The following is a 26,395-nucleotide window of genomic DNA, read 5'->3' as shown; positions in this document are numbered from 1 at the left end:
CATCTAATGAGAATTTAACATTTAAAGCAGCATCTCGGTATTTGTTTTTATTTTCCATATTCTGAGGGTTTGTATTGTGTTGGCCTTTTTTTAAAACATTGATTTACTATATTAACTTTTTATCCATTTTCATGTTGTTTGGAGACGATTTGTCAGAAATGAAGATTTTCTTCGTGTGTTGGAAGTTTGAGTGCATTTAGACACAGGAAAAAAAAAGGACAAAAAAAACTTGTACCCTTGAATGTTCTGTAAATTTCTATGCGTATATTATCACTTACTAGCACACCATGTCTCCGAACTCCTTTACAAAATAAATAGTAATATCAAAGTTAAAAAAAGATGAAACATTTGAAATAAAATTTTGTCTTATGTCAAAATGTGGGCCTCTACTTCAGTTTCTCACCAGGAATTATCCATTGATTTTCTTGCATTTGTTAATTGTGGATGAATCTGAATGTTTTTGGAATTAGTCTCTTCTGTTCACCAGTGCTGCATTTATTTTATCAAAAATACAGTAAAAACAGTGAAATATTATTAGAATTTAAAATAACCTTTTCACTCGAGTATATTTTACAATGTAATTTATTCCTGTGATGCGCAGCTGAATTTTCAGCATCGTTACTCCAGTCTTCAGTGTCACATGATCCTTCAGAAATCATTCTAATATGCTGATTTGCTGCTCAAGAAATATTTCTGATTATTATCAATGTTGAAAACAGTTGTGCTGCTTCATATTTCTGTGAAAACTGCTACATTTTATTTTTCAGGATTCTTTGATGATTCTTCTTTGAATAGAAAGTTCAAAAGAACAGCATTTATTTGAAATAGAAACCTTTTGTAACATAACGTCTTTACTGTCACTTTTGATCAACTTATTGCGTCCTTAATGAATAAATGTTTTAAGAAAAATCTTACTGTCCCAAACTTGAGATTGTTAGTCATTTTTGGTTCATGTGAATAGGACGTGTAATGTTGTGAATGATTCAGCAGATGGCGCAGCAAACACAGACTCTACAGCACAAAAACTGCATCGAATTAATAGAAGCACCAGTTTACAGCCTAAACAGCTGCTGCGATTTATCAAGTGATTGAGGAGTGTTTGTCAGAGAACTCAAAAAAGCTCTTCTGAAGCTGATGTCTTTTTGACAGCTGTCACGCCGTTCACATGCGTTCATTTCGTCTTCTGGGAACAAGCCGTGTGTGAAACATTAAAGCAGGATGTGGAAATCAAAGATGTTTAATTAGACACGTTTTCAACAAGTAAATATTGTGCAATCTACACCATTTGAGTCATATATCGAATGATGATGCTGACTACAGCTTCCATGCGTTCTTCATCATGGTGATGAAATACTCATCGCTGTCGACAGAAGCACTGACTCCGCTGTAATAGTTCACAAACTCCTCCAGAGTCACCTGTCACGGGAAGAAACAAGAGTTTAGCACGTTGCTTTCAAAGATATCATTTAATTGTCATACACAAAGCACATTTTGACTGGCGTCAATTAATAAAAATGCTTTATAGGCGAGCGCTGTTTTGTTGACTTCTAAAACGTTCTTTTTCGTTGTAGTTATAGTCGAGTCTTTAGCGTCCACACAAATGCACGTTAATGTTCAGTGTTGGGGAAAGTTACTTTTAAAAGTAATGCATTACAATGTTGCATTACTCCCTAAAAAAAAGTAACAAATTACCAGTGTTGGGGGTAACGCATTACAAGTAACACGGGTTACGTAATCAGATTACTTTTTTTCAAGTAACTAGTAAAGTAACGCATTACTTTTTAATTTACAAGAACATATCTGAGGTACTTTTTCAAAAAAGTAACGCTAGTTACTTTGTTTTCCCATTTATTGACCGACAGCTCTCGTGTCCCCATGTTGGGAGAAATCAGAAGTACAGAGGCGTTGTATGTGAACATGATGTTACTGTAGTTCTAGACTAAATGTGAGCGTGCATTAATTCATCTCACTCACAAAAAAAAAACAGATTTAGTATTCATCAAAATGAATTAAAACGGTTAAATGCAAACTCAAAATATGACCTGCAATAATTAAATATGTTGAATAACACAAATGTATCCAATCCCATTTTATTAACCGATGTCTTTGCTGCTGACCTTTGATGATCCAGTTCAACCATACTAATAAGCAAAAATAACTTTAGATAAACTAGCAATTGTGCTTCATTGTTTTTTTTTATTTGTGAAGAGTATTGAACCTTCTTCTACTGTACAGCCTGAGGTTTATTCATTACAATTTTGGTGTGAAAGGGCTTTTACATTTGCTATGAATAGAACTTCTTATATTAAAAAACAAACAATCAAGCCCTCCTCATATTTAAAAAGTAACGCGAAAGTAACACAAAAGTAACGTAACACATTACTTTCCAGAAAAAGTAACTAAGTAACATAATTAGTTACTTTTTTAGGGAGTAACGCAATATTGTAATGCATTACTTTTAAAAGTAACTTTCCCCAACACTGCTAATTACGCTACTTAGTTACTTTTTATCAGTGGTGTTCCGTCCATATAAGCTGCGAATGCTCCGCATACCCAGGCCAGAATAAGGTCAAGGGATAATTAATATAAACATGATTATGAGTTTATCACTTGTCATTTGAAATGTAACTCAAAGCTTACAAAGTTAGGAATAAGTACGTAACATGATTTATTTGCCAAACGGCAGTAATTTTCAGTCAGTTGCGGAAGCTCCCGGGCGAGCGGAGCTTGGCCACTGATGCCAAATCTCACGAGACAAATAAGCAACCGCAGCTTTGAAAACAATATTTTTTTGATGATTTATTATCATGAATTATTTATTACCAATAAATGTGCCTGCCCTGTAACATATTAAACTGAAACCACTTTTATCTGAAATACAAAAATCAGCAAACTGCAACAAAAGTGGGAACAAAACTCATCTCCAATCACCTGTGAGCAGAATAGGATTGGAGAGATGGAAAAGGAGAAAAACACAAGAGCTTCAAAGGGGAGCTGTATCATAGCCACATATTTACAGCCTAAAATATAGGCTATTCGAACCAAATGTATTTACTCTTAGTATTAGGATAGGACTACTATCGTGATAAATAATACATTACAAAAACACTGTAAAAAATTAGGCTAAAAGAAAGTCCTCCCACTCCTCTATGTCTACTATCATCGCTTGGATAACAGCGTCACCCACGAGCGTCACACGCCTTCTTTTTGATTGGGCTTGTTTGAGATGCGCCTCGCCTCGCCTCGCCTGAAATGTAGGAAAATGAAAATGTTTTTGTGCAGGTGAGATGAGATGAGTAAATACATGTTCATATTTAGTCTAGAACTACAGTAACTTCATGTTCACACAGCGCACACAACGCCTGCACTTAATCCAGAATTCTCTCGACACGGGACAGGAGAGATGTCAGTCAATACATGGGAAAACAAAGTATCTCCGATAGTTCCTTCTAAAAATTAAAAAAGTAATGCATTAGTTACTTGAAAAAAAAAGTAATCTGATTACGTAACTTGTGATACTTGTAATGTACATTTTGTTGAACATATATTGCATAGAGTATACATAAAATTGATTAATTTTAAGGTTTTTGAAGTATGCTGTCCCCTTAAATATTTTCAGTAATGTAATTTTTTTTTTTTTATAAGTGGAATTAAACCTGGTATTGCCCAACGCAAACACTGAGACACTGCGTATTCTTTACTGCTTAATAAAATTAGTTTCAAGAATATTTGCTTGATTTATGTTATCATTGCATTTGCTGTGGCACATAATATTAAGTTTAAAATTATATTGATAGTTCAAATTTTATTAAATTTTATAGTATGAAATTTTGCCCCACCACTTTTGGATTAGTGGTGCCACCCCTTGCTTGTAATGCAACACTGTTTAAGTTTTGAAGGTGTTAAATTCTTGCTCCCTTTAAAGCAGCATTGATTCTGATTGGCTGTCAGTGTTTTTATCGTTCATCAGCTCAAAACAATCGTTCTGAAACTCAGCCAACGATATTATTATCATTAGAGTACTTTTTTAATACTTTATCTTTGTTGTTATAGTTATTGCCCTTACACAGCAACGTTCTGTTTATTCTAAACGCACACTGCAGTTTCGTCATCATGCTCGCGCTCCTTAAAACAGGATGGATTCTGATTGGTTGTACCGTAATTGTTTCATCGTTCATCAGCTGGACAAAAATTGTTCTGAAAGTGGTTCTCCTCTGTGTCGTTATTTTTGTAGTTGTGATGTGAACTTCCATATTCTCATAGAATTAGAACGACTTTTAAAACCTTGAACAGGCCTAAGCTGGACATTAATAGCAACCAAGCTAACCTTTGACTACTTGAGTTAAGTGAAGCATCATTGCTCATTTCACATACAAAGAGCTCATTTACATTAAAGTCTTAAATGTTCAGCAGCAAAACAACCTGTTAGATTGTAAAAGTCAGTTTTGCTGGAAAAAAACCTGACTGACCTTATGAATGGACTTAAATGGAATAAGACAAGGAATTAAGAATGTGCAGTTCACTTTGTAAATAAAAATGATAAAAAATAAGGTGATAAACAAATGTGACTTTTAAAAGGTGTAATTTCTAGTTATGTATAAAGTCCTAACGTGGTTTATTTATTTATTTATTTTGTATAGATTAAATTTAGTAGCAGAAGTGACGATTATTATGAAAGAAGGTGGTTAGTATTCAGCCTACACATTTTTTGGTTAATATGTAAAATTATATTAAAATATGAACACTGAAATATAAGGATGATGATGATGGTAATATGATCTAGTCTGCAGACCCTTATCAGGCTGAAAATGCATCCCATATCTGAAAAATTGGAGGTACCTTTCCATCTTTGTCATACGGAGAGTCGAAGTTTTCCAGGAAAGAGCGGAAGACTTGTTCTTCTGTCCACTCTCCGCTCTTGTATTTGGGGTGATGCTTGCTGTTGTAGACACCCTGTAGATCTTCTATGGTCACAACACCGTCTCCTGTCTTATCAAACTTCAGAAAAGCCTGATCGATCACCTGTCTACGTGCGCTCGACATGGGAGGCTGAAGCAAAGAAACAGAAGCAGCAGGTTGCATTGAAATGAACACGAAAAACCTTTTTTGTGCCCTCAAAACACATTCTTACCCTTAATTTCTCAAGAAACTCATCAAAGTTGATAGTGCCGCTTCCATCCTTGTCCATCATGGCAAACATCTGCTGTGCTTTGTCCTTCTCCACAGACACGCCGTAGTTTTCCAGCCCCTTCTCAAACTCCTGGAAGTTTAGAGATTTACTGCCATCATCATCCATTATGCGAAACGTCCTGGAAAGAATTTATATTCTTAGTTAAACTTAAACATATTTGCATAATTTCCCCCCAAATCTTCCACCTTTGTAAAAGAATGAATATTTAAAATACTGATTTATTACCTCGCATTGTCAAGAACATGTCCATGTCCCAAAATCCCTAAATTAAAAGTATATTTCCTATAAAATATATAACTAATTTAACTTAAAAACATAGTTCAGTTGCTGCCTTTAATTTTATGTATAATCAAAGTGTCTGTACATATCATTTCAACTCATTTTTTAAAATCTTGAATATAGCTGAATCTCAGTAACTTGAAATTGGTTAAATTATTTCGATGAGTTAAAGCTACGAAAAACAAGTTGCCGTGACTTATTGATCATATAATTTTTTTCAGTGTTATAAATTAGAATTTTTCTTAAAAGGTTGTTTTAAGATTTATTAAGCTACATTCTGATTTTTGAATAATGACATTTTCATACATTTCCATTTTTCAGATTCTCACTACTGCAATGCTAAACAAATAATATTTTATGGTAACTGCATTGTGAATAATTTTTGTGCATTTTTAATATATGTTGATTTAAACAAATTAGCATTTTTACTGTAACAGAAAAACACTTCAATATGAAAATCTAAAATCTATTGAGTATTACAGTAATGTGCTTCAATTTCATGAAAATTCTCTTGATGTACAATACAGTTTCTTAATTTTTTTGGTGGAAATATGACTTGTTTTTCCTGAAATTCATCCCATCACTGGTTCAGTCCCTCTGAAGTAACCTAAGGTTAATTATCTCGCTCAAGGGCACAGTGGGGATCATTCATCATCAGCTTCAAGCAGAAATCAAAACAACAGATGTACTAATGCCACACCTCATCACTTCAGTCTTTCTTCGAAACCACAGATTCATATATTCACAGACAAAGACCAGTAGATTGTTTTTTAATAGACTGGGGTATTTCTCTTGCCTTCCAAGACCCTTGATTCCCGCCGCGCCTCTCTTGAGGCACTGTTGCCTGAGCTCCTGCACTGCATCTGCGGCCATTAGCACCTCAGCACCTCAGCACAGTCTCTGTGGATCCTCTTCAGTCGCCTGCAGCTTCAGGTTTGTCCGGTAAGAGGTTAAGAATGCAGAAATGCACTGAGGTGGTCCTCAAGACGTCTTGTGGGCAAACAAGGAAGTGCTTTCATGTAGAGACTTCTGTTGGCTTGGAAACATAAACTCACAGGATGTAACCACAGCAACTGTAGTGTACACATAAAACACGATAGGCTACTTAGAAAAGAAGAAATGAAAAGTTCCAGATTACTGACATCTGCTAGGTTATATTATTACCATATTATCAGACTTTTTTTATTTTATTTGTATTTTTTTTTATAACGGATACTTAGGCACTTAATCACTAGACTAAGTAGCCTATCCGTTGTGAAAAAAAAATAAACAAATAATTTAACAAATATCAAAGTTAAAAACAACACTATACGACTTTTATTTAGCCTCGTCCTTAATGTAATTTATGCTTTTTGATTCGTAGAAAAACAATGTTCTATTTATAGATCAATCAAATAAATATGAAATATCACACCTGTCTCTTGCGGTGGTCTCTTGTGAAGTGCGCAGTCTCGCGTGTTTCTCAGGTGCAACTGCGTGTTTCTCCGCCCGCCAAACTCAACTCTCTTTTTGATTGGCTGTAAGGCGTGTCAATCATTAGCATTACTATATTAATCAATAATCTTCAACATTTAAAAAAAAAAAAAAAACACATTCACATGCATTTTTTTATTTATCTATAGCTGTGTTTTACCATAGCTTCTGCCAAATATCAGAGTTAGTCAACTGCAATTATTATTTCTTCTGTTTTTATATTGTAAAACGATATAGAATCACATTCAAAGTGTAACAGCTACATTTTCAGAATGTTTCTATGAATGTGTAAATGTCTAACTTGAGTTTTACTCTAGTAACAGTAACTGTATAACCGTTTTAGGCGAAAACTATATAATTTTGAATAAGGCGGGAATGCGTGATCACGTGACGCTGAATCGGCCTGAAGGATAAACACGTTTGTCATGAAATTCAAAATATATGGCCTACTGATTTAAACCAGACATTTTCTGATGTATTCACCTGTATTTACCACGGTAAACTACAATACTTAAGTACAGGTAAACTGTCTATAAACAAGCCTTCTTCATGTCTGAGTTTGTAGATTGAGGTAGTTTGTTGTTAGAGTAAAGTTAGGCTAGTCTAGAAGCCTGTCAAAACCAGTAAAGAGAGATTCTCACGGAAATACATCCAGATCACCTTTCACCCACAAATCTTTACTGTAATTCCATTCATTATTTCCCTTTATTCTCAATGATAATGCTCATCTGTTTCACATTTTTGATTGTATTATTAAAGATGCATAAATGTTTTTAAAAGTTTTCATGAGATTCACTTATGGCGTTCATGTAGTAAATAGCTGGAAATGTTGATATTGTTTTTCTATTAAGATGCTCTCGTTTACAGGAGAAGCAGTTGAAATGCTTTTAATTGCTTTCGTCTGGTGTGGAGTGGAAAGTAACATAGACAAACACCTCAGTTTTGTCAATTTGTACCACTTGGAGGAAGATTAGAATCTAGGACCAATAGAAAAATAGTTTGTACTTTGTTTACTGTGTCTCAGTGGTTTTAAACATAAACCGGACTTCTCACAGAGCATTAGAGGTTGTATGGAGTTATTGGTTTCATGGGCACAACAGTGATATGCACCAGTAACGCTGCGGTCAGAATGACGCCCACAGAATGAACTGACCCGGATCTGATGGTCCTCCTACAATGGGCTAAATGTTTGCAACCAATAGCAACAGTTGTATTTGTGGTCATGTTGAAATCATGCTTATCAAGCTGCTCTGTTGATGTTTTCTCTGCACAAGTTTATACCACTGTATGCGTTTGTTCTTTTGAACATTTGTTCAAAACATTTCAGTCAATTATGCGATGGTAAAATCCAAATAATGTATTAATTAACGTGATTTTACAAATGTACTGTGCCAGTAAGAAGTATTCACCCCCTTTGGAAGCTTTTATGTTTTACAACATTTAGCCTTAGAAGAATTAATTAGGCTTTTTTTCTTGACACAACAGTAAAATATGTTGTTTTTTTCGATCAACAGTAAAATATTCTTTCATGTCAACACACATTGTACATCTGGCCGCTACAGGGTTTTTTCCTCAATTGTTCGGTTTAAAAACTTCTCAAGCTTGGTCAGGTTGCAAGGTGGTTGTGTGTGAACAGCTTTTTTTAAAGTTTGCCCATAAATTATCAATCAGATTGGGATCTGCGGCCATATTACAAAAACTTTTCTGTTTAGTAAGGCAATTTGTGTTAGAATAACTTTTAGCTCTTTACTTAAGACGGGTTCGTCTAGTCGTCATTGGTCTCTTGGTGGCTTCCCTTAGATTTATAGCTTCTTGCGTTTCTTAATGATTGATTTAACTGTACTCCAAGGGATACTCTGTGACTGGGAAATCTTCTGGTATCCATTTCCTTCCTTGTGCTTTTCAATTAGCTGCTTAGATTGATCTTTTTTTTCCTTAATGGCGGTTCTGCCATAGTACTGACTCACCAAAAAGCCAGACCTACCAGATTGAGGTGTATTTATACTAGAATCAAGCCCCTTGACAACACAGGTGATCTCAATTTACCTATTTATGTGACCTCTAAACCCAATTGGCCACACCAGTGATGGTATAAATGTGTCATATTAAATGGGGTTAATGCTTATGAAGTGACTTATTTTGGATTTTACATTCTGAGAATCTGTTTTCGCTTTGACGTTAACAAGTTGTCCACTTATTTATGGTATTGCTTTAATTTTTGTTTTTTTTTATCGTCCTTACATCACCCCTTGCAGCAATCGCTTAAACATCAAAGCATTGTAAACAAGATCTCTCCCACCAGAATTGATTTCTTCTGTTTGTGCCCTGAAGTTGCAGCATTGTAAATCTGCCGTCTACACATTTTGTAGTGGAGCATAAACAGGAAAGTGAATTTAGAAACTCAAGACAAATAAGCAACTTTTTATGTTTTGTTGTAAGCTGGGTATGTTTATTCAGCCGACTTTAGAAATTCCATTTGGCACAAGTGTAAAATAATAAATAAGTTTCTGTCTCCCTCCTGAAATATCTAAATATAAATGAAAAGCATTTTGCAATAAATACCGTTTATCCACAATACAGATGCACTGCATCGACATTTCTGCGTTTGATGTGAAAAAATCCAACACTCCCAAACGCTGATCATGATTAGTTGACATGGGAAATGTAACAACACACACACACATACATTTGCATTCTTGTAATACTGCCGCAGTACTTTCAACTCATTTGTACACACAAATACAGACACTAAAGCACTCCACTCCAATATAAATGGGCAGAAGGAGAGTCACTGAACCCCTTGTCTTATTTGCATTAGCTTTTTCAGAGGGGGACAAAAACTTTTACATGCTAGGTGACATCTAGTTTAAGGGAATAGTTCACTCCAAAATGTAAATTTGCTGAAAATGTACTCACCCTCAATCCATCCAAGATTCAGGTGAGTTTGGAGAAAAGTAGCATTACATCACTTTCTCACCAACGGATGCTCTGCAGTGAATGCATGCCATCAGAATGATAGTCCAATAAAAACATCACAATAATCCACACTACTCCAGTCCATCTATTAAAGTCTTGTGAAGCCAAAAGCTGCGTGTTTGTAAGACACAAATCCATCATTAAGACACTTTTAACTTCAAACTGTTGCTTCTGGCTAATTAATTCATAATATTGTTTTTATTTATATTGTATATAATATCCAGAATATTCAGACTCATTCTGATAGCACTCATACACTACAGTGGATCCATTGGTGAGCAAGTGATGTAAAAGTGTTTTATTTTTTCCAATAAAGAAACAATTGCTTCTGCATCTGGCCTGAGGGTTTATTTTTGTGAGAACTATTCCTTTAAGTTAATTTACAGATTTTATTAATTGTTTGCAATTTTCCAAAACAAAAAATAAGAATTTTATTTGCACAGAGAACACTGGTACTGCCTTATCGAAGCGAGCAATCACCTTCTGTATCCAATTAGCAAGCTTAGACACAGTTTAATCGCTTACTAGGGTTCCACCATTGGCAGGGTGCCCTAAATTTCTAAAAACAAATTGAAGACACGTTGTCTTGTCTACTGCTGATGTTTCGACAGGGTGGGATGTACTGATTGAGTAATTCCTTGCACTGGGTTTGACGGTGTGTGGCAAGATCGGGGTAGTTTCATTTTCATTCTGAAGATACATTGCATTTTAATTTACATTTCAAAAACATAAATGACAAAACAAATTTTCCACCTGTATTGAAATGTAATTGATCCGAGTAAAAGGACTGCATGCTTCATTAGCTGTTGCCTTGTTTTTACAGTAATTCCATTAGCTTTGAAGGAAAGACGTGTTTAGGGCTTGACGGATCCTGGTGTGACTCCAATCTCATTTGTAGTTTTGTCCTTAATTACATCAGAGTTATTCAATTAGACCACAGTCTTTTTCAGTGAGAAAGAACAGCAAAGAATGAAGAAGTTGCGTGAATGAATATAAGAAACGTAGTTGTAGATTATCGTAATAATCTATGAACCAATTTGGGGATTGTGGCTCATTTGCTTCAGACCAAATCCAACTATATCAGATTGTTCAGCACGCTTTGTGTATAAACCAGATTTGTCCTTTTGTGTTTCTGACTTACATGAAATACGGTGTAATATATACAGGAATTAAACTGGAATGTAGCAGTAAAAAGACTGGCTACGCTTTTACAGCATGTTTCTGAAATGTCAAGGCTAAATTTAACACTTAATCCTGTATGTCTGAACAGCTTAGAACTGCTTACAACTCCACCATTAGTCTCTACAGCAGTTCATCTTCACACATACAATGATCGGTTAATTGCGTTTATGACAAATTTCATGCTCTGTAATTAGTCCAGTAACTAATTTAGTCCAGAAAAGTTAACATAAAAACTTTTTCTATGGAAGGGTGAAGCATGCACTCTTAAAAATAAAGGTTCAAAGGGTTTTATCGCCTGATGTCATAGGAGAACCATTTAAGCTGCACAAAATTTAAGTACCTGTTTGACTTTAGAAAATGACATATGCCCAGGTCACATTTCTGCAATATATGTATATGCGTCATTACATTATTTATATATATATATTTTTAAAATCAATATAAATTATTGCCTGTACAAATTTACAATTTAAATATTTATTTTTTCATTCATTTTTAAATCATTTTAATCATTTAATTAAATATTTTTTGCATTACTGTAGTGAGAATGAGTGCAATGAATTGCCATGAACAATGTCAAAAAATCTTTCCTTTTTTTAAAAACAGACAATTTTTTTTTTGTGAAATATATATTTTCATGCCTTTCATTTGATTCTAAAATGAAATTACCCATGTTCTTGACAGGTTTTGTGAGATTTAACCCAATTTACTGTTGCTTTAGAACCCCAAAACCAATACTTTGATCTAAAGAATCAAGAATTTTATGAATTTTTGATGAATTGTACAGCAGAAAATGGTTCTTATAAGGACAAATCTTTGTTTAATGTGAAGTGCTACAAAGAACCTTTATTTCTAACAGTATAATGTTCCATCTGCATAAATAAAGGTCTCAATTACTTGTCCATAAATGTGTTCAAGGATAATAAATGTATATATTTGCTGTTGAGAAGGACTAAACCTGGAATTACTTTCCAAAAGACAATGTATCTCAAGTATCATTGTCTAAAAGAATGTAAACATGAACGTGACCATGAGAAAAAAAAAAAATGAAATTTTAGGGGCGACACCTTTGGGAAAACTTTTTAAGCTATACCTTTCCCTATTGGCCCTTGGAATTGGATTGCCTGTTCCTATTTTAAATGTAAATATATGGGTATAAATTGTCTCAAGGACAGGAGAAGTTTGGATTTGATCAGACATGCTTTGGCAAGGCTTTAAGGTCAAATTCAGGGGCATGATATAGTGTGCATATGTTTCAAGTGACATTGTTGTTTTAGGTAATATCCATCCTAGGAGACTTTTGGTCGAGAGGCATTTCTCTACATGTATACCTCTGATTCATATTTCTGACTAGCGTAATCCCAGGAAGTGGGTGCGGTAGAACAAGATTCATTGCATGTACATTCTTCTAAGAAAACAAACAAAAAAGAAACGAAGAAAGAAATGAGGTAGTTTTCACAGCTGCGTTGCACTTCATACTTCAGTATTCAGATTCGTAACAAAAGCGAGCAGCATACAGTTGTCGCTGTAGCCCTCTACCATTAATATATATATATATATATATATATATTTATATCTTCGGTTAAATACTACTATATCTGTACTTGTTCTTCTGCAGAAGTTTCCAGTGGAAGGCGAAAGGAGTCTCCCGCCAGCTTTTGGTCCCATCAAATTAAACCAGCGATCCACCTTTGGTTAAAGTCCAGTGCCCTGTGCTAATCAAAAGTGCCAGTAACCACTGAAAAGGCAGAAACAAAACTTTATCCCATAGTTGCCAAGGTTTTAAACAATTCAGGCCTTGTCTTTTGTGTTTTGTGTATCGCTTTTCTGTAGCTTTCACTCTTTCCATGGTGGCATTGTGGGTCCCTCTCAGCATCTTCTTCAGAATTGCAATTTGCCCTACGTTCTCGAATAGTTCCATGGTCACATGGTTGCCCTTTCCAAAGTTCCTATGGTTATCACGGAATGTTGAAACGTTCTCTGTTTCCATCGTAATGTATAGACATTCTCCCTGTAGTTTCCACTGTTAACGGAATGTCATACGCAACCGCACGCTCTCGCAGAGACGTTCTGGATGGTGTAGAATCTGTCCTTGTTGTCAAAGAAAGACATTTTCTTCTCAAACTTCGTAGGGCGACAACATGGGGCGTAGCGCGCCTTGTCTTTTTTCCCGTTGTCCCGTCCTCGCCGGCCTTTCTCACTGGAGCCGTTATTTAACTGCATGTGCTCCATTACAAAGTCATAGTTGCGTCGTTCGTGGATGCACTTTCCGCTGCAGTACCGAAAGCGCACCGTCTCGTCGCTCTCGTACCCGAGCCCGAGCTCGCTCACCGTGAGCTCAATCTCATGTAGAGAGCACGGCTTCGGGCCTTTCCGCGCTCGTTTGGTTCTCCGTCCTGTTTCGGTTCTGATCCTCCTCTCCTTTCGGTCCACCAGGGTCGCGATCACCTTCTTCAGCTCGCCCTCGGTGAAGCTTTGGAAGAGGTACGAGACTAGAGGAAGAAAAACACCAGAGGAGAAAGTTAATGCTTAGAGGTTGCTCTTTCATAATTCAGGAGACTTAACTGAGTTCTCAGGCCAGAAACATACTTTACACAAGTATGCAAATGTGTATGCTTTCCAAACGTTTTACTAATGTACCATTAAACATACTTAACGTGTGTTTGTGTTACTGTGCCGGTAACAAACCTCAGTTCTCAAAGGGCGATTGAATGTCATTAAATCAAAGCCAGGTTAATTTAGCATGGGTTCCCTCCAGAGTTTCTGTGGTTTTGGATTTATGAGTAAAAATAAGGTCCGTTGTTAATGTTACTTTAGTTCTACAACATAAATTATGCTCAATCAGGCTTCAGATGTGAATTTTGAAGCCACTCTGGGTCACACAAGTTGCTTTGTAAGAATTACAGCAGTTGCTTGTCAAGAATATGTACTCACATCCTTGTAGTTGTTGTTTTTTTGTACTTACTTGCAAATTACTTGTTTTTTTTTTAAAGAAAATACATTGAATTAAGTTCTTGTTTGAAGTCTGAGGTCTGATTTTACTCAAAACAAATACATGGGAAAAGCAACTCAAATGCTAAAAAATCTTCTGGATCTGAAGCACAACAGATTTTCTCATTAGGATTTTCTTCAAAGTATTTCTCTGCCGTGATGGTAGTTGATCTGAGTGGCTCGCTGTAGAAGACTGTGCTTATATAGTAATTCTTGTGGGAACACTTACTTGCATTACGTTAGTCTGACACATCTATGCATTCACATATTGTATGTGTTTCAGACCTTAATGTTTGCTTTAAGTATCAATTTTGTATGAGATGTTTTCCTTAGAAGTAAAAGTAGACACAAATAAAACAATTGTTGAAATACAGTTAGAAAATGGACCTTATTGAGAGTGGAAAGCATATTTAATTTGACACAAATGAAAACAAGGCTAAAGTTGGGTTTAGACGTGCAGTTCATTCTATAGGTTCATTGGACCAGCATACGTGTTTTGAGTCAGCATTGCCACTGAAAATGTTATATTCACTGATTTTGTTGAACTCATTGTATTCTGCATTGTTTTAATTCTGCTGATTGGCCACAAAGGTAATGTTGTTACTCTAGCTGGCTAACACACATGTGGTTAAATATAACTTGAAAGCATTCAGTAAGAATGTGTTAAAGCATCGTATATCATTGTTTTCCAGCAAAAGTATGGTTTTGAATTTATAGTGTTAACTGCTGTCCAGAAAAAAAAAATATATATATATCGTTGAGCCCTGGATTTTATATATTTGTACTTTTCTTTCATTTTCATCTGTGTCTAATTAGATTTTTATGGCGTCTACCTTCACTGTGGTCTCTAGAACTATAAAATTAATGTGAATAGGCAGTATGTTTGGGCGTTGTAGTTAAAAATTTGAAATGTTCAATATGATTTGGTCTTGAGATATGTGACTTTGATTGAGACTTTAGTGTCTTGGCAAGCACCGTTTGAAACTCTAAAGGCGACACGTGAAATTGCTTAAATCTTATTTTCTGGAGACATGTCTGAAAAGTGGGAAAATTCAGCTTCAGGTTTCCATGTGCTCTTCATTTAATTCTGTCTAGGTTAAGGCTGTGCAACTAAATGCATTTGCAAAAATTTGTGAATGTAAACATACCAAATACATTTTGATGGAAGCAAATGCATGTGTCAAACTCTAGGGCTTAACCTGCACATTCAGTTAAGGATTCATTCGCTTACTTTAAACCGTTGTAATGATCAGAGTTGTAAAGCAGGATTATGTCCATCTTTAAGATGGCTTTAGAGCATTTTTGCAGTGACCTTTTGCTGCTCCCTGACACTGCAGTACCTAATAGTGCACATTTTATGTGTGTGTGTTTTTTTTTTCTAATCAAAAACACACCTGATTCAATTTATTAGAGACACCAAGTTGGGTGTCAGCTAAGGGAGACATCCAAAATGTGTACCTGGTTGGGAAACACTGCTCTATATGTAAGATGAGAATAGGTCTGCTTTTCTTTGCAGTCTTTACGAGTCAGTCCGGGTGTATTTTAAGAAAATTGCTTTTGCATGCAAGTGCATACTGTTCATGCAGCCGTTTCAGCATAGTGTATGAAGGGGTTGAAGAAAAGGTGTGAAAAATATTGTTGACGATGATAAACTAAATTTAGTTAAAACTAAAACTAAACTTTCAGCACATCAACAAAACGTCCAGTGTACCTTATGGGTTTAAGGCAAGACACCAAAGGAAAAAACATTTTTTCATTCACTTTTCAGTTTTGAAATGTAATGGAAAGAAAACAGCCGAAATACACTTTTATTATCTGTTTGTGTCTATAATATTTAAACTAGAAGTAGTATATTTAAAGTTTTTCTCTACTTCTGTAGCACTTACATTGACAAAACTTTACAGTTTTATTCCTATCTATATTCTGAGGTTTTTACTGAGAGATTTGTTCAAATATACTTTGCACCAATTTTACACAATGCTACTTCCCTAAAACCATCTGTTGACAGTATTTCTGAATTATGTGAAAGAGAATTCCAGAATCTCCTCTGTAAAAATCTTTAACTCTAATATGTCAACAAAACGAAACAATTGTGAACCTGTCTTTATCCAGTGTTCAGATTTGTTCTGGCTATCAGTGCAAATGAGTGCATATTTAATAAGACGCATCCTTTGCACATTTAAATGTACCATTTCAGAAAACTTTAATGCCAAAGAATGTTTGCAATTCTTCACGTAATTAATCAATTGAGCAAGTATGACACTACATGATGTTTCTTTTGTAAATACAAGTGTGTCCAAAGATTTTTTTTTCGTGTATAGTTAGATTACTCTGTAAATAGGTCAGGTTTATATAAGTATGTAAATTTTAGTGCTGTCAAACGATTAATTGCGATTAATCGCATCCCAAATAAAAGTTTTTGTTTACATAATATGTGTGTGTACTGTGTATATTTATTATGTGTATATATAAAGACACACACATACAGCATATATTTTGAAAATATTTACATGTGTATATATTTATATTCATATAAATTATATCATATATAAATATATTTAATATATAAACATATATTTTTCTTAAATATATACATGCATGTGTGTGTATTTATATATACATAATAAATATACACAGTACACACACTTATTATGTAAACAAAAACTTTTATGTTTGGATGCGATTAATCGTTTGACAGCACTAGTAAAATTATAAAGGTTATATGTATACTTTTCTTTTATAGGATTATATGTCTGTCTATATGTAGCTCCGTGGTCCTGCGAGGCACAACGTTTCATGCCCTTGTATGTCTCCACATATTGCAGAATAAAGCTTGTTTGAACTTGAATTATATCTACTAGCTAAATGTTCTACACTGTTCACCTGGGCGGTCTTGTCTTAAATATCAAGTGAGCTGACAGACGCTGCTTGTGTGGTAACAGTGAACTGAATGTTAAATGAGGAGTTATGTGACTAGCTGCAGAGGCTTGTAGTATAAACATGACGGCAACTGTAGAATGACATATTAAATCCTTCTGTCATGTCTGCGTCAACGCGACCTAATCCACACTGGCACTGTCGCTAAGGAAAACCAAAAAAAGGTTTCTCTTACATTCTGAGAGAAAAGAGCCCATGTCCTCTGTGGCTCTGACCGCTCGGCGCGGCGCTGGCTTCCTCGCTGAGGTTGATGAGAGTGAAGATGAGGATGATGGTGGTGGTTCAAGTGCTGTGGCCAGTGGCTTTGAGGAAGGGTCTGATGAAATCCAGAAGGCCTTTGGGTAGGAAGACCCAACAGGTGATGTGGTTTTCATAAGCAGGAGGAAAAACGAGGCACCAAATAGGATGAAGACGAGGGTGACCTCTTTCCATACCCTCATCTTAGAGCAGCGTGGAGCATTGAAACTCTGAAAAACACGTCAAAACATACCAATTAGACAACTCGTCTATGTTTGGTTAAGCTCAGACTGGCTTGCTGAGATTTTTATCAGTATTTTGAAATATGTGGCTTTCTTCCGATTTATTGAAAGCTTTCAGTAAACTGTAAAAACGTTGCTGAGGAATAGTGGAAAAGTGCATGGTCTTAAATTAATAATTTGCACAAAAATGACAGTTTGTCATCTTGTCATTCTGTCTTTTATGGTAGAATATCCAAGTTTTTCCATGCAACAAACGTGGATGATTTATACTGCTAAAAAGGGCAAAAAGCAGTATAAAAATGTGGCCCGTCATACACACATCATGTGTGTGCTGTAGTCATAAGATAACTTATGTGAGGAACACACTGAAATTTAACAGGATAAGTATATTTTTTTATGGGTCTGAATTGAACGTTTAATAGTGTATGCTCATTTTCCTTCACTTTGCAACAATCTTCAAATGTGCATTTAAAGTTAGCAAATAAAATTTTATCAATTAAATATTTTCATACTGTACATTATAATGTTGTGATGATGTCTAAAGTCACTTTATTTGATTTTAGTTTTTAATGTTCTATTTTTGATTTAGAAAAAAATATATATATATATATGTATGTGTATATATATATATTAATATTTAAAATTAATATATTTAATATTTATCTGTACATAAACAATTTTCATTCAGTAATAGCTTGCGAATTTCAAAATTACAGAGAAATAACAAACTGAATGAAACGTGAAATTTTGAATGTCTTATAAAACATACTCCAATAATAATAATTTTTTTATTTAGAACTTTAAAAAATAATTTTACAGTACATGTACATGCCTAAATTTAAGTCATGAATTTTTTCTGCAATAGTGCTCAGATCTTTTTTGCTTTGTTGTTTAAATAGGTTGCATGACTATCGGTCATGTTACACAAACACAGACTGTGTTTGGCAGCTGACTTGATGCATCTAAAGGACTATTTTTATTCTTTTTTATTTTTCTTTCAAGAACTTGCCAGTATAAATCCTAATCCACTTAATAATGACAAAAAAATGACAGCTACTGATAACAAAATGCTCATTTTGGGGGGTGGGGGGACTAGTATTTTTAGACTTAAGTATGCCCTATAGGGACTAAAAATTGAGTGTGTTGTACTTTGCTTTCAGCAGCATACTTGGCATACAATGTGTTTTTTTTTAATAATCCTTAAGGATACTATAATACAACCTACTGTCTGTGTTGATACGTTAGTTATTATCATTTGTGCAGGATGAATAGAATGAGGTTCGTTTTTTCAGGTCATGATCTTTTCTACGAATTGTCTACTTTCCTCAATTGAGTCCTCATCTTCATGAAGGTGTGTCATAACATCCACCTGGGTGGAGACCCGACATTATTGTACGCAAGCAAGTCCAAACAATTAGTCCTACTTTTCCTGAGGGGGAATCTTTGTTTGCAGAGATGATCCATTCAATGTGAGCAGATTTATGACAGTAAACAGACCTCCATTACGTGTTGAAATTACCTACATTGGTTGAGATGAATCTAGATTTATTTTGTTGCATTTTTCTTAAAAATAAAGGGTTTTATTGGCATTTATTGTTCCTTTAACATCCATGGAATCTTTCCGTTCCACAAAAGTTTCTTTCGATTTTTAAAATCTTCTTCTCTATAAGAAACACTGTAAGGTTCTTTGGGGAACCAAAAGTGGTTCTTCTGTGGCATCACTGCAAAAACACCCATTATTAATAAGAGTGTATGGTGAAAAGGGAATTTTACTATAGTTACAACACTTTCTTTCGACCAAAATATTTAATAACCAAATACGCTATGGTCGGTGTGGCTGATGGGCGTTCCAGGTTTCGGGGAAGTCTAAAGTGCTTTCTTCAAACCTTCTATGTGGGCCTGCTGGTATAACGTCCCCTGCCAGATCTATCTGTTGTCTTTTGTTTGTTCAGCTAAACACAGGTCTATGAAGCATATATCTATGCCTGCATGTACACACGTATTTTTCTTTCATCCTCTCAAAAGACTGCATTCTTTCCCTGTTGAGGAATCTCTTTCCAATGCCGTGTTATTTTTGCAGTTAAGCGTTCTTTTTGTTTTTGCTGAAAAGTCTTTGTTTTCATTGCTATCACTAGGTAGGTTTTCTCCAGAGTAGGAGAGGAAGGTGGAAAACTCTTCCCCAGATGAGGAAATAGCAGATGGGTAACATTTAAGGACAAATCCAGACAGTATATGCTGGAAGTGTTTTGCCAGACTGACTGTATGTATGGTGGTCTTACTGGGTCAATGTGGGTCGGGCTGCCAGTTCACGTTGGTCTAAAGTAGAGATGCTCAAACCAGTGCTTGCATGCAAATGTTGGCCCATGATGACCTGCAGTTTGCTCTGGCAATTTAACTTTGTGAATTAAGATTATTTTTTGATTTCTTTTGCATTGAAATGAAGACATAAGAGAATTTCTTTTCAACATTAAATGTAGATTTTCAAGTATTTAGTCTGGAATAATGCAAGTTACTTTTGGCCCACATCACTAAATGAAGTTTGATTTTTGGCCCTGGTCTAAAGAGTTAATGGGTTATCTGAGGTTAGTTTGAATTCAGGGAAATTTTGTCATGGCTCAAAATGTCTCAATTAGTAGATTTTGATTTATTTTGATTTATTTTTTTTTAAAGAAGAGGAGTGGTTCATGTCTGGTTTATACGCACCCTGAAAAAAATACGTAAAATGATCAATAGTTTTTCATTGTGACCTTTTTAATGAAAATTTAAATATGTAACCCCCATATTTAATAGCTCAAAAGTCAAAATTTCAAAATCTTTCACCATATTGTAATGCTGAATACAGTATTTGTTTGTCAATTTTTATTTATTTGAAAAAATGTGTATGTATTATATATTTTTATTTATATAAAATATATATTTATGTGTGTGTGTGTGTGTATGTATATATATATATATATATATATTATAATTTTATATATAGTATATATAATTTTTTTAACTGCATGAGAATCTATTGAGAACCATCATTAAAAATAACAAGTTATCATAGTAAAACATCGGGATATACAATAACAGTTTGGTGGAAGAATGTGAGTACTTGTCAGAAATAATGTCACAACGCCAAAAATCTTAATATCTCAAAATAAGTTTCAAGTTATGTTAAAAAAGATATGTATATATTTTTTAATTTTGATGAAATAGGCATGCCTTTGTGATATTTACCCTGATACAGTGTATCACGTGCATTACTCTCTATGTATAGAAAGAGGTCTGTCTAAATAAGAGTAAACACAAGCTATTATTGGTTTTAATAGGAAAATGAATGCCTTTTTTTTTTTTTTCTTTTTTTTAATAAGTCTGGAATTCAGTGTCTCAAAGAACTTCTCATGCTGTTGGAAAACATGTCACTTTTGTTGTGTTCTGGTCTCTTTATCTTGTTCGCTGTGTATTTTGGAAACGACATTATCACTCTTGTCACTTTCTTCACTTGACCAAATATAGATCTGGCACGTCTAAACGCTCAAAACGTCCAACAGATAATAATGAATAGATAATCATTATTTAAATGAATGTCATGAAAACACGTTCCGGTCCTATTTCTTCCCAAACTCTCATGAAAACACTGTCAATGCTATAAAAAAATCTTTACGGCCCTCTAAATAGCCTTCATTTACTTCAATCAAAACGTCAAATGGATGAATTATGACCTGCATACGTTCTTGTTTGGTTCGTGAGATTTGTGTATTTTGAAATCCAGGGTGTGTTACAATATGCAACAGAACACTTCTGTACTAATAAACTTCAGATTCATACGGCATGTATTACCGCTAACGGTTATTCGCCTTTCTGCTTTAATCGTCCTTTAGTTGCTGTACAAATAATCAAACAGCAATTTGAGTTTTCAGAGATGGCCGTTTGATGAATTGGCCTGTTGAGGTGAATCGTTACCATCAGTGGTGTTCTGCTAATTAACTTTATTTACACAGACCATTATGAACGCAATGGACAATTAAATTTGAGACGTGCTTCATGCTGATTATTGAGTCTGACTTTAACTGCAGTATGTTTGATGAATTATGTTATGATGTCATTGGTGTATATTAATCGTTACCTCATCATCTATTTTAAACAGCTGTGATCTGACTGATTGTAAAACATTAGTGATGTAATATAATCCTTATTTCAGAGACTGCATGCAACATGTTTTAGTGACTGTATATATACTTTATGAATAAACCATCAAATAAGCAGCATTCACTGTGTAAACGATGGTGGGCTTTTATTTTATTTCTTTTACTGAAATTAATTTTGCTTGCGTATTTCCATCTGAAATAAAGGCAATTTATTATAAAGGAGCCAACAATGTCACAATTCAGAATTTTTAAACAAGAACAGTAAACTTATTCTGGTTTACTTTTGAATTGTAAATAGTTTCTTCATGCATTTATAATGAATCCATTAAAAAAAAAAGTTTCATTGCATTTATTCCATGTGTATTATGTTTTGAGGGCCATTCTCTCGTTTTCCTTCCAGAAAAACAGACCAAAAATGTTGATGATTCATCATAAAACTATTTTGGTGTAGGATGTACTTTAAAACAATTTTTCGCTCATGTCATAAATATTTACAAAGAAACTGCAAGTGACACGTTGAATTAAACATGACATTTGTAAGCAAAAAGTAAGTAGAAATACTATTTTATTGCAAAATCTTTGTTCTATTTACCACATTGTAAAATAATTCAGCGTGCACAGTCCAATCGGATTCCTAGCAAATCATGTAAAGGCTAAACCCTGTTAGGATTCAATGGGAAATGCATTCAAAAGGCCCGTCAGAAGGGGTTGAGGGTTTTTTTGTAAGAAAACAAAATGAACTTTTTCCCTGGAAGAGAGTGAATGTCTGTTTCTTTTCATCTATCACAACATCAGGAACTTCACATCTTATCTCTTATCTGTAGCAGGCGAAGACAGATAGTTTAACAAGAATTCACATGCTGATATGTCACACTTTACAGTTTCTGAGAAGCGCGTGTCTGTGTAATCTGATCAATTATGTCATCGCAGTGCTCTGATATAATCAGATTGATTACAGTATGACAGGATTCAATTCCAGAAAAACAAACATTTGTCATTTGGAGATCACAGCTGATATTGAAGCCTGTCCTATCAGCCTCATGCTTTTGTTGCATAAGAGATATTAACGTGCATTGCAAAACAGTTCCTATGGTGTCCTATAGGAATAGGTACATACTAGAAAAGAAGCTGAAAAATACAATGAAATATTATTAGAACTTAAAATAACTGTTTTCGATGTGAATATATTGTAAAATGTAATTTATTACAGTGATATAAAGCTGAATTTTCAGCATCATTACTCCAGTCTTCAGAGTCACATGATCCTTCAGAAATCATTCTAATATGCTGATTTGCTGCTCAAGAAGCATTTCTGATTAATATCAATGTTGAAAACAGCTTCATATTTTTGTGGAAACCGTACTGCATTTTATTTTTTCAGGATTCTTTGATGAATGGAACGTTCAAAAGAACAGCATTTATTTGAAAAATAAATAATATTTTATAATAAACATTATAAAAATCATTACTGTCATTAAAAAAAAAAATGCATTCTTGTTGAATAAATGTATTCATTTCTTTAAAAAAATCTTTCTGACCCCACACCTTTGATTCATAATGTAATGTCAGACAACTTGATGCATTAGTATAGAATTCAACTTTGGCTCATCCGATCAGAATTTAGATTCAGAACTGTCCATTAAATAATTTGACTCTTCAATGTGAAGCTGGTATTTTGAAACCGCATGGACACAAACCAAAATAAAACGGTAATATATTTAATTCACTGTATTTTACAGAAATAGCCATTGCCAGATGGTTATTTAATACATAAACCATTATGTGTAGTGTTACCGCCAAAAACAATGTTGTGATTTATATTGTTAGCGTCATATGATATTACGCATGCTGTGATATGAGGTTTTGCTCGTACCGCCCACCCAACTTTAACACACCCAGCTGTAATTTATCTGACTGCATATGTGTCTAAGGTTTTCTACTGACAATTGCAAATGATTAGAAAGCATATAGTGTGACAAACTACCTGTTTCCTGAGCAAGTTTCTATCAGCTCTGGAAAGGTTCTCATGTTTTCACTGTTTGAATTCAAGTGAGAAACTTTCCAGAACTCAGGAAACTGGTAGTTTGTCACTCATGCTTAATTTCCAGTAAATGTACTGAAACTTGAATTCTTGCTATCTAAAACATATTTGGCAACATCTTTTGAATTTCCTTCACTTTCCACTGTTGTTTTTGAAGATTTTTTAAAAACGTTTTTAACGTTTTGAACAAGTTATGAACAAACATTCTGGCAGTAACGCTAATAGCATGTTTGTTTAAAGTTACTGGTCTTTAATAACATTCCCAAAATGTTTGCACAAAAATGTTATTTAAACATCATTTAAAGAATGCTTTTTTTTTTTATGGAAACTTTTTCATTTGGATGAACGTCTAATGTTGTGGTGTTGTTTTTTTTAATTACTACTAACTACACTAGTCAACATTTGAAGTGGATCAAAACCTTTCATCAAAGTTGTCCTAAAACCTAAAACCAAAATGTGTTCTTGTTTTAGGACAACTTTGAACTTTTTTATTCCCCTTCAAATGTTGACTACTATAGTTACAGAAAGTTCAGAGAACATTCAAAAGTAACGATCCCAAAATATTTTCAAGATGGAACGTTCCCTTTGTTTTTGCCAGTGTTTGTATAAATAAGAAAACATACATTTTTAAAACTTAAAAAAAAAAAACGTTATTAGGAATAAAGTTTTTATTACTTAATGGGAATGTTAGCAAAACTTTATTAGAACTTATTTTTTAAGCTGGGGAGATTTAAATTTTTTTACTTTGTTTAAAATGATTGTAATATCTGATTTGTATTGTATAAACAATTTCACTCAGAAATTGCTAGTAAATTTCACCAACAGTTACAAATAAACGGCAAGGAACACATTAAATTATTTAAATTTTGAAGTAGAAAAACTGAAACAGTATTTTATTTTAAAACATACTCCAATAATCTTTGTTTACTACTTTGATTTTTGTTTTTAACAGTGTAGAAACTAAACTAGACCAGACTCGTCCAGGCCTTTCCAATTCCCTTACATTTGACATGACTGTAAGAACCCTGTGATTAATTTTACAGTAATCAAATCTTTCTCATTTTCAGTCCTGTCACTCGCATATATCAAATAATCAGGCTCCAGGCTCCATAAAACACATCAGCTAAACATTGCAGTTCAAGAACTCTGTGTCAGAGCCATAAACTGCAGGGTGAAAGGTGAAGCCACTTAATACATGATACATTCTGATGAAGAGTGACACCTACTTTACGCTCTTCATTGAAAAGCACAGGCGCGTAAGGCTTTGGTCACTTCAGACACTTCAGACGTTTGGGTGAAGGCCTCGCACCGCTCGGGTCCATCACAGGGCAGATAGGTGACGGCTGGGTGGCAGAAGGGGGGCAGGAACGCACTCCAAAGATCAGGCTGGGATTAGCACTAATGCGGCCTGCTTTATCTAGCGTCACGTGGGCTAACACCTGGGATTGGCTCGTGGGGTGTGGAAGCAGCCGGCCAGGCTAATCTCACTGTCACCTCATCCGTTGGATTCACACACACTCACACTCACACTCACACACACACATACATACATACACACACACACACACACATACATACATACACACGCACACACACACACACACACGCACACACACAGACACAGAGGCTCTGTAAACAGCACACTTAATGAGTTTGGATTTACTCTGAAATACTTGTCTTTATAGCATTGTTTAATATTTATTTGCTTTGTTACTTTATTACTGTGATTTTGTTTTGTTTCTGTTTTTTTGGTTGCTATATTTTTAGGTCCATACTAAAAGCCTAACCAGGGACAAATAAACAATATAATGCATAAAAACACAAAAATATAAATTTTTATATAATAATATCTTTACATTATACATTTTTTGAAATGTTTATATTTATTATATATTTATTTTGATTTATTTTATACATCGTAACAAAAAATTTATTAGTCGTTTACAAAAATTATTGGAGTACGTTTTACAAGAAAATACTGTTTCACCTTTTTTACTTCAAAATTTCACATTTAATTCAATGTGTTACTTCACTTTTTTGTAATTATTTGTGAAATTTTCTAGCACCTTCTGAATGAAAATCATATTTAAAACGCATATTTAACTGTTTTTTTGTTGTTTATCTGTTTTCTTTCATTTGTATCGTTTTTCTACTTCAAAAATTAAAGTTTAATTCAAAGTCCTACTTACCATTTCATTATAATTACTTGTGAAATTTATTAGCAATATTTATTGAATGAAAGTGGTTTCTAAGTAAATCCTACACCATTTTTTTCATTGCATGTGTGTTAGGCTGAAGTTTATTTAAAGGTTCTTTGTGGGCTAATTAAAGTTTTGGTATTAGTAGCTCATCTATATATATAACAATTCTGAGTACGACTTTATCTCTAGAATGCTCATTCCTGGCCGTAATCTCAATCAAATATAAATGAATCTAAAATCTTCAATCAAACTTGTCACATCTCAGCTGCCAACTCCATTAGATTCAGTGTGTTTGACTTGATGTCTGAATGCAACTGCATTAGATAAAATGTCAAAGTGTGTGTCATTTACTGTAAAGAAAGATGCACAAAACACATTTGACAAAATCATACACGTAGTATTAAAAAGGAAGAGTATTTTGTTTGTTTATAGTTACTTGATGATGTTGTTACACCTAAAAATCACCAAAACACCAGCTGATTCAAACACACTGAAAATGAAAAAAGACAGTT

The 26,395-nt window shown here is 34.3% G+C and overlaps 2 protein-coding genes across 3 annotated transcripts in view; both read right to left on the bottom strand.

Annotated features, from left to right (window-relative positions):
• capsla (calcyphosine-like a) overlaps positions 1-6,987 on the bottom strand; it is a 7,665-nt gene extending 678 nt beyond the window's left edge. Inside the window, exons 1-5 of one of the 2 annotated variants that reach the window (XM_058752537.1) lie at positions 6,885-6,987; positions 6,267-6,506; positions 5,132-5,309; positions 4,840-5,049; positions 1,429-3,247 (exon numbers count right to left, since the gene is read on the bottom strand). In XM_058752537.1, the coding sequence (XP_058608520.1) occupies positions 3,119-3,247; positions 4,840-5,049; positions 5,132-5,309; positions 6,267-6,343 (594 nt within the window). In that variant the 5' untranslated portion in view covers positions 6,344-6,506; positions 6,885-6,987 and the 3' untranslated portion in view covers positions 1,429-3,118. The other variant, XM_058752544.1, reaches the window with a different exon arrangement.
• Positions 6,988-13,138: 6,151 nt separating this feature from the next.
• LOC131531130 (uncharacterized) lies at positions 13,139-17,469 on the bottom strand. Its single transcript, XM_058761691.1, has 2 exons — positions 17,205-17,469; positions 13,139-13,593 (listed from the first exon to the last, which is right to left on the bottom strand). Exons 1-2 carry the CDS (start codon positions 17,467-17,469, stop codon positions 13,139-13,141), a joined length of 720 nt encoding a protein of 239 aa, XP_058617674.1.
• Positions 17,470-26,395: the final 8,926 nt, after the last annotated feature.

This window comes from Onychostoma macrolepis, chromosome 02, assembly GCF_012432095.1.
Source record: "Onychostoma macrolepis isolate SWU-2019 chromosome 02, ASM1243209v1, whole genome shotgun sequence".
Classification (NCBI taxonomy): domain Eukaryota; kingdom Metazoa; phylum Chordata; class Actinopteri; order Cypriniformes; family Cyprinidae; genus Onychostoma; species Onychostoma macrolepis.
Note: the sequence above shows the minus strand (reverse complement) of the source record. Positions and strands in the feature narration are given on the sequence as shown.

Excerpts from the sequence above, each read along its gene's own strand:
- LOC131531130 (XM_058761691.1), bottom strand. The coding sequence starts at position 17,469 with ATGAGGGTATGGAAAGAGGTCACCCTCGTCTTCATCCTATTTGGTGCC. Across the intron at positions 13,594-17,204 it reads GGGCTCTTTTCTCTCAGAAT|TCTCGTACCTCTTCCAAAGC; the intron begins GTAAGAGAAACC and ends TTCTTCCTCTAG.